This window comes from Gopherus flavomarginatus, chromosome 3, assembly GCF_025201925.1.
Source record: "Gopherus flavomarginatus isolate rGopFla2 chromosome 3, rGopFla2.mat.asm, whole genome shotgun sequence".
Lineage (NCBI taxonomy): Eukaryota > Metazoa > Chordata > Testudines > Testudinidae > Gopherus > Gopherus flavomarginatus.
This window is the reverse complement of record NC_066619.1, coordinates 62,652,973-62,661,957: the sequence shown is the minus strand read 5'-3', so window position 1 is coordinate 62,661,957 and position 8,985 is coordinate 62,652,973. Positions and strand designations below refer to the sequence as shown.

The 8,985-nt window shown below is 41.7% G+C and overlaps 1 protein-coding gene across 12 annotated transcripts in view; it reads right to left on the bottom strand.

Moving 5' to 3' along the window:
• Positions 1–3,220: 3,220 nt before the first annotated feature.
• CAST (calpastatin) overlaps positions 3,221–8,985 on the bottom strand; it is a 110,939-nt gene continuing 105,174 nt past the window's right edge. For 10 of the 12 annotated variants that reach the window (XM_050945710.1, XM_050945712.1, XM_050945717.1 and 7 more), the window contains 2 exons: positions 7,644–7,715; positions 3,221–4,569 (listed from right to left, as the gene is read on the bottom strand). In XM_050945710.1, the coding sequence (XP_050801667.1) occupies positions 7,665–7,715 (51 nt within the window). In that variant the 3' untranslated portion in view covers positions 3,221–4,569; positions 7,644–7,664. The other 2 variants (XR_007773389.1, XM_050945711.1) reach the window with 2 other exon arrangements.

Genomic DNA, 8,985 nt, shown 5'->3' with positions numbered 1-8,985 from the left:
TAGCCGTATACTGAGGCAAGGTGGGTATAGAGGGTGGGGGTTTCTCTGGGGAGGGGAGACCCTAAGACTGAGGGGGTTACTGCCAGGGGCAGCACCCCATGTAAAAGGGCACCGGGTCCAAGGAGGGACAAGGGGGCCAAAGGACAGGCAGATCACTGGCCTGCAGAGGGTGCTCCAGAGCTGGAACGAGCTAATTCCCTGAGAAACCAGCAAGAGGTGCTGCAGGGGTGAGTCCACTTGTCTACAGTTCCAATGGAGTTTTTGTGAGGTAGCTGAAAACCAGGTTGAGGTCCCAAGGCTGGGTGGGGTGTCTGATGAGGAAGAGATTACCCAGATCCTTAATAAATCTGGACAATACTGTGCGAGCAAAAATGGAGAAAACCTCAATTGGGGGATGAAAGGCTGAAACGGTGGGCAGCTGCACCTTGCCCAAACTGACAGATAACCCAGAGATCATCCATCCATCTAGGATGAGGGAAAGGAGACCCAATTCAGGTCTGAGGTAGTGATGACCACAGCAGTGGACAAATTTCTTCCATTGCTGCAGATAAGTAGCGTGGGTTGATGCTTTTCTACTCTTTAACACCTGCTGTTGTCTGGTCACCCTACTTCCTCCACCAGTTTAGGGAGTTCTTTATGTGCAAGTGGACCATCACCTGCCTGTCCCTGGTTGGAGACTAGGTAGTTCTGATCCAACCCTGGAAGCAGCAGAAGTGTAGCCACAGACATGCAAGCTGCCATAGGGCCCAAGAGTTGAAGACAGTTCCTTATAGAGGTCTGAGGGCTTCTCTGAATAGTCCCTACTAGACCTCACAAAGCTGCACATCTGTCTAAAAGGAAGTACACTCTGGCTGTCAGTGAGTTCAAGTATGGCCCTATAAACGGTATCCTTTGTATGCGTACCAGCATGGATTTCTTCACATCCAGCTGTAGGCCCAACTCTTGGTAGAGACAGAGAGACTTTCCTGCCTCCTAAGGTAAGGATAGGTCTTGTTCAATAATAAAGGTTTTGAAATGCATTTAATGACTAATACTAATTGGTGGAAGGAAACCAAAACTCAGCCCCTTGATTCCCAGACTAAAGGGCCTTCCCTGAAGCCAAAGGGTTTTTGTTTTCTTTTAAGCAGGGACAGTGCCAGGAACAGGAGAAGCGCGCGTGCGTGCGTGTCAAACATACTTTGCAGAAACCTCTGAAGGAAAGAGAGCTGAGGACATATGCAGTGCTAATTGGAAAGAAAATTAGGGAGTATGTGTCAAAATCTGTACATATGTAAATTGTGATTCTCCATGGCTTATAAATGAGGCAAATTGGGATAAATTTTCACATGGACAGTGAAAGGTACATACATCCCTGACTGCAGCATTTCTAGTTCCTGTGCCAAACCAGCTGTTCAAAACAAGTCAGCAAAAGGTTTTATTTTTGGCAAAACGGTCTATTTTCAGCAATGTAACAACGAAACATTGTTAACAGGGATGACTTTAAGTGAGAAGTTAGTGTATTTTTTGCTCAAATATGAGAATTGAAGAATAGTCCAGAAGGAAGACAGGCAATCCTTTAAGTATGAAATAAAAACGTTTACCAATCTGAAGATTGTGCATGTACAGACATGTTCCTTTCATCATCTTCAATGCAGCTTCCTCCTGAGAAGGAACACTTCTCATGATGTTGTTTCATTCGGGCAACCAGGCCTTGCATTTCTTTGTTGCACTGTTTGCATTTTGCACGCATGCCTGTTTTACCCACAGGTAAAGAAACTTCATTAAAATATTCCCAAATTGAGTCTCTTTTATAGCCTGCTGCCATTATAGGTTTTCCCTTCTAGTGAGAATAGTATGGTAGATCTCAAATCAATGAAGACTACACTCAGAAAGACCTCAAGACTTCTGGAATATGCTTCTCAAACAGTTTCACTTTTGTTTCTACTGCCTGTCCCTCCCTTCTCACATGTATCTCCAGACTTCTTCTCCTTGTCCAGATCTATTCCACCCCCAGCAATCTTCTGCTCATTGAACTTTTTGAAACTTTGCACTTTTAGAGACAGGTAATGGATTGACTCTGTACACAAATTTGCAGAGGGACAATAGGGTTGAGGTCTGTTATTTCTCACCTCTATATATTATTTTTAAATATTTATTTAAAAACATTTTTGCTGTTAACAAGCATGTTATCTCTGGAGACACAACTCCTCAGTTTGAGAACTGCAAAACTAAGCATCTCTGATGGTATCTTCTAGACTGAGCACTGAGTCCCATTGGGTAGATAGAAAGATTAACCTAAATAATCTATACAGAAGCCCCTGGAACCTCATAAGATTGGGTCCCTAATCCATGAACTATTGGAACTCATTTACAACACTTTTCTTAACCATCACATGAATATATTGTCTCATACTATAGAACTAGAATTTATAATCCCTATTCCATGATGAGATATCTTTAGATAATGCGTTTTGAGGAAAAAGCATTTTATCAAAAAAATCTGATTTAATAAAAAGATATATTTTTTAAAAATCACTAATTTTTATTCACTCTGATGCTATGCTATGCTATTTACCTGACAGAAGTAGCCTGGTGTCTCTGTCTCTCTCTGATTTATTAATAAGGTAAAAATCAATCAGCTACTTACCGTCAGGAGATAACGCTCAAAACAAAACTATTGTAAACTTCCTCTCAAAGAAATATTTTTATACCCAGATATCATGATGATGGGTAGTATACAAGAAACTAAAAAGAGAATGAATCTGCAGTCTCCTAAGAACATCAGGGTGTTTATGTTAAGCAATGGGAAAAGTTAGCAGATTTTCAGCACAATCTCAATTGTGTCCTCATTTTCGTGGGTGCAGTTGTGTGTGTGAAAGTATTTGTGCTCATAAATTTAAACATTTACATGACCTGAGTTGTGCCCACAAAAATGGAGTTCTGCAACTTAAAAGCTGGCCCTGACTCTCTTCTGGAGTTATTTAAAAGCAAAATGAGAAAAAAAATTTTAGCTAGATCTCTGAATTGATTTTATGTTTATGGTGTTAATATATTTGATTTTCATGAAGATCTGATGTCAGACATTTTACTGATTTTGCACAAAGCACTGCATTCAATTTTAATATCCCAAAGCCTACTTTTTAATGATTTCTAGTGGACACACTTCTGTTGTCTTTAGTGAGTCGTTCAATAATACACAATTGGAAACAGGATGATAAAAACAATAGGACACACATAGTAATGCATTCTAAAAACTTTATTAGTGTGATACAGGCTCTCAATACAGACTGTCAGGTTGTCATAATTCTTATTATCCTCCATATTAGCTCTCTGGAAAATGGTTGTCTGGAACATGAGATAGATAGGACCAGATTTTGAGACCCTGGCAAACATTTCATCTACCATTACCTCACACTGAGTAGTTCCCTGAAGTCAATGAGAGTATTTATAGTGTTACTCATTGTGAGTAAGGACACCAGAATCTTGCACTTATAGCACTATTCCTCCCTCTCCTGTGAGGCATAAAGAAGAGAAAAACCCACAAACTGGGGAAAGTAGCACATCTATAACAGCTCACAGAATATCCTCATCTTCAGCATTGCAACATGTTTGCTAGGGAATGGCTGCTCTTTGCCAGCTGTTTCCCTGGGGACCATGTGAATATAGTTCATGGAAGTTAATGCCATTCCTTATAGCATTAACTTCTGCTCTGCTCCTGCACCCATTTTGGCAGTCTCAACAGAGGGTGGAGAAGGAGAGAGTTGGTATTATTGCAAAGTGCCACCCTTTCTGTTTACTTGGAGCTCCCATTCATTTGACTCTTGCCAAGTTTCAGGGGCTCCCTTTCCCTCTCTTGCAGTATATGGCCAGGAATGCAGGTGACTCGTATTAGCATCTGTAGTCAGGGAACTCCTCGCACAAAGAGGGTAAGAGTACAGTTGTGGTGACATAATTTGAGAGAGGGGAGACTCCTTTTTTACACTGTAACAAAGGCACTGTCCAGACTTTTGACATTTTATTATTAGGAGACCATGATGAGATGATACATCTATTAATTTGCTATCCTGTAAATATCTGTGATTGACCTATGCTTTCTCACCAATAATTCACCCAAAGAAATACCTTATACAGCCAGCCTAGAAAGGCCAAGGTTAACCAAAACTCATTACATTCCTAGAACACTTAATGCATTCTTTGCAATGTTAAAAATGCTAGCTCATACCTAGAGAACTCTACTTGACATTTACAGGCACTATGTGAAGATTATGTGCAAAAGATTGCAGGCTGTTTTTGGAATTGCTATTAAGTTCTTATGAAATAGACTTCTTACAAATATAAAGCATCCTTTCCCTCTCAGAACTGAAGAAATTACCAAAAAAAAAGTTTCAAAATATATCAATACAATAACATGAATGGTTAGGAAAAAAACCACCCCAATTCATTCCTGGAAAAATGATATGAAAAACCTCCAGCAAACAACACTGTACAAAAACCACCCAGAATAACCTCATGCTCTTGCATTAGCTTTTGTTCTTTGGGAATAACTGTCCACCAGCAGAATGAAGACTTTTTACACTATGTGCCGATCACCTGGAAGAAAAAAAAAAAGGTTCCAAAGAAAAAATTCAGTGAAACGTCTGTCATGTAAAAGGAAATTCAACTTGAAAAACATAAGCTACTTTACCTGAGGAGAATAATACATAACACAGAGAGAGAATCCCAGGAAGAAGTAATATCAAAAGTGATTTAGGCATTATCATTTGTAGTGTACTAATGCAAAAAGAAACAAAGGTGCCACTGGGCCGCACATACAGAGAAGTTATAAATCTTGTCTATCAGTGAAAACCTGGCTCCATTGAAGATAATAATCTCTCTCACATTGGATTTCACCCTGTGTCTATATATAGAAAATTGTGTTTACTTCTGGGGACACGAATGACACATAGATCAACACATTAGAGGGGACTCAGAGAGCAACAAACATGATTAAAGGCTCTGAGGACAGTATTATGAGGAAAGATTAAAAGGTCTAAATATACACCCTATAACTAGTGCCTAGCAAATTCACAGCCTTGAAAAAGATGCCAAGGACCATGAAAGCAGATCTCCCTTATGATATCTAGCTATTGGAAGGGAATGGCAGGGGCAGCGCTGAGGGCACTCCAGCCGGGGGACTTCTACCAGGCTCCAGCTGCTAATTCTGGATGGTCTGGGGAGGGATAGGACTTCCTCTTCCCCTGCATGGCCGCTCTCAGTGGGAGATCAGACCCATCTCCAGGTACCTCCACCAGTTGCAGGAAGCTATCAGTGAGGGTGGTAATCCCATAACCCCCTGCAACAGCTTTGCAACTCCTCACCCATGACCTCCTTTTGGGTCAGGTTCCCATGGTTACACCACCATGAAATTTCAGATGTAAACATCTGAAAACATGAAATCAACTAATTAAAAAACCCTCTGGCCATGAAACTGACCAAAATGGATCGTGAATTTGATAGTCATTAATTAGTTATATGTTAGGCCTAAGAGTTAATATAATTGCCTGTGCATATTTTAAGGGTATAAATAACAAGATAAAGTATCATTGTACAAGACGGTATATCTAGGAATAAAGAGATAAGAGGACGTTACTTATCTTATAGTAACCGGAAGTTCTTCAAGATGTGATCACTATCTGTATTCCATTGTAGGTAAGTACGCACTCCACAGCCAGAGAATTTTGAAAGCATTCTCTGTTGGCCCGCACACACACCCTTGCTCACCTTATGCCTTTGCCCATGGAGATAAAGGGGAGCAGACAGATTGCCTCTCCAGTTCCTTTTCCACTGTGAACAAATAGGTGATCTGAAGCAGATGGCAAGAAGGGCAGGTAGTGGAATACAGATGGGCAATACACCTCCAGTTACTATAAGGTAAGTGTCCCTCTCTTCTTCTGCAAGTGCCAGTCCCTCAGTGTATTCCGCTGTGGGTGATTGACAAGCTGTACTCAAGTAGGAGAAGAGTGCAAAGATGCAGATGACAGAGCCGAATGAAGGACTGCCATTCCAAAGGATGCATCAGAGGAGGAGTCAAAAGCACGTGTGGAAGGATGAGAGGGAGTGACCCAATGGAGCAGGAGACACTGGACCTGGGAAAGCAAAGATGTCCTCAGGAGGAGCGTAGGTCTCAGCTCTTTCCAGAGCGTGAGGGGTCCTGTCTGCCTAAATAAGAGGAGTCACAGCAGAGACAGTCTGTGCCATAGCCATGGTAGACAAAGTCAGTACCACAGATAACTGATGCTCTTGGTGACTGCTCTTCATTGGTGCCAACAGAGCCTAGGGTTTGTGCTTGAGTGGTACAGGAGGCACCACTGCTGCCCAGTCACGATTCAGTGCTGAAAGAGCCCTAGACTTTTGGTCGGTCTTGTCATACCCTTATGAGTTAGGACATACTAAGTTCTCTTGGGCTGAGCTCGGAGACTTGTTCAGTTTAGATAGGGTTGAATCTGATTTCTTCAAAGTGCATTTGGAGGATTTAGATTCATGCCTGTGAGAACGCTTCCTGCTCTCTCGACAAGACTCCAAGGAGGCATACGTGGGGGTTGACTCCCTCGCTCCTGAGTTGGATCTTGCGGCACAAGGCACACCCCTTGCTGAGTCAGGCAGATAGATGTACAGGGTGGGGTGAGAGGGTTCCCTGGCCTGGGTCCGATTGCAGCCTCATGGCCTTTTTATTAGGTGCTTCCTAAAGTGAAGTTCCTGCCATTTCTGCGTATGACTGGGGAACTAATACCAGATAGCAGACCTTGGCGGCACGTTGTGGGCTTCCCCGAGGGGGTGCAAGCAATGTTGGTGGTTGTCGCTGACCGAGAAGGATCACGAGCAGGAAGCACAAATTTTGAAGCCCTGTGTCCTGGGCATAGTCCAGTACTTCAAATGAAGAACTAGGAGTGGGGCTTCTCACAACAGAGTGGCTAACTAGCTTTAGTGTCTTATGGTTATCAGATAAAACTATAAACACTTAAACTATTTACCAATAAATAGACATAGATATGTTCACAGAAAAAGGAGAAAGCTGAAGCTTTGGACACTGGAGGTTCCAACCTGGACCCATGTGGTGCTGAGAAGGAACTAGAGAGGTGGTGAGTCTGACCCCTCCCCCTACCTTTTATCTCCTCAGTCAGAGGCATGAAGTGAGCAAGTGTGCATGTGTAGACCAACGGACACTGCTTTCAAACTTCTCTGGCGGCATGGAGCGCGTGCATGCCCATGGTGGAATACACTGAGGGACCAGCACTCAAAGAAGACAGACTGTTTGTATAGAATATTAGGAATAACTTTTTGACACTGAGGGTTATTAGTCTGTGAAATGGTCTCACAAAGGAAGCAGTGGAATCACTTGAGATATTTAAAATTAAAATTATCCAAAAGCTCTTGAAAATTAATTGCAGGAAGCAATTCTGTTCTGGTTTGGTGGGAGGTGAGAGGAGCCTGTGCTAGAGGAGATAGCAGGGCCTTTCTGACTAGGATTCTCTACAGTGAAGTCCTGCGTATTTGGTCTAAAAGTGAACTACACCTTGGTTCCAGTCGGCCTTGTGAAATTGTCTCATCTCATTAATGTAATTATGGTTCATTAATGTAGATTGTCTTTATGGAAACTAAGAGGATGGGTTAAAGAGAAATCTTACCCAATACAGTAATATTAAACTTTAACTTGTTTTTTGGTTCTTGGGTTTTGAACTGGAGGACTGCTCCTTTGCCTAAAAAGTAAAAGTAAAACAAAGCATTGATGAGCTATAATTTACTGTTTCAGATTAGAAATCAAAACAACATAACAATTATAGATTAAAAGCGATAATGACAGCATCTAAATGATCTGCCTCTGTGAGCCATGCTCATCAGCAGTAACAGAGAGGGGAAAAAAGGCCATCATTCAGCAAAATGTATTTGTAACTTCATGTGGGTCCATTTCTCCTTATTTTTTCCTATCCCATATTTTATTTTGGCATGTGTGGCTGATCTCCTCCCGCCCTAGTATCTTCACATCTACTGGGCCATAGCTATAGGCTATAGCTATCGGCAGCCGGACAACTTTTAACGTTATAAAATTTCCTGCTGCAATGCTTTTAAATTAAAATTTGCAAGTCAGCTCAACTGTTGTCAAACAAAAGACTTGGAAATCAAATTTCCTGGTAAAGAAAAATTCCATTCATCACAATCACTGAAAAAATATGATATACATGATGTTTAAGTCTGGCTCAAAGGAATAAATGGATGGATCAGATTATTAAATGGGCTAGGTCTTTTCCATGTCTAATTCCAGTTTCTATGATCCTTTATGGGTTCCTAAAAATCCAAGCAACATTTGGGTCCTTTCTGCTGTTTTGCTCATATTAAGTATATATCCATCTATAGACATGCACTACATAAAAAATTAACACACCTTCCCGCTCCACCAAATTCATTCTGCCTACGTATTTATATACGGGCACAGATTATTTTATTTAAAGATTACGTAAAACGTATGACAAAAGAGGAGAAACCGAGGGACGTGACATGAGAGAATAAGGTTACTGAAGGCAGGAGAGGAGAAAGGTTGCTCCAGATAGAGGAGATGAAAGAAGGGGCGGAATCAGAAGTCAGAGAAGTAGACAAAGAGAATGAGGTGAGGAGGGCAGTGATAGACAAGCACAGGGCTGTGGACAAGAAGCTCTGAAGGTGAGAATGTGGAGTTTGTGTGTCTTGAGGAACATAGGAATACACAGAGCCCACATCTACCTCGTATGCTGCATGGGATTTACCCTCTTTTGAAGTAGACGCTTTTTTAAGCCAAAGCAGGTCCACAGCATCTCCTGAAATAGTTAAGTGCCACTCCCTTGCATACATACAAAAGTGGGTCAAACAGAACCTATTACTTGAACACTTTCCCCAAATTCTCATGTCCAAATAAAATGGTTCCAGATCCAAGCTGCCCATCTCCATACTCGTATTGTTCAACATTCCAGCCCTATCCATAGCAGGACTTGGTTC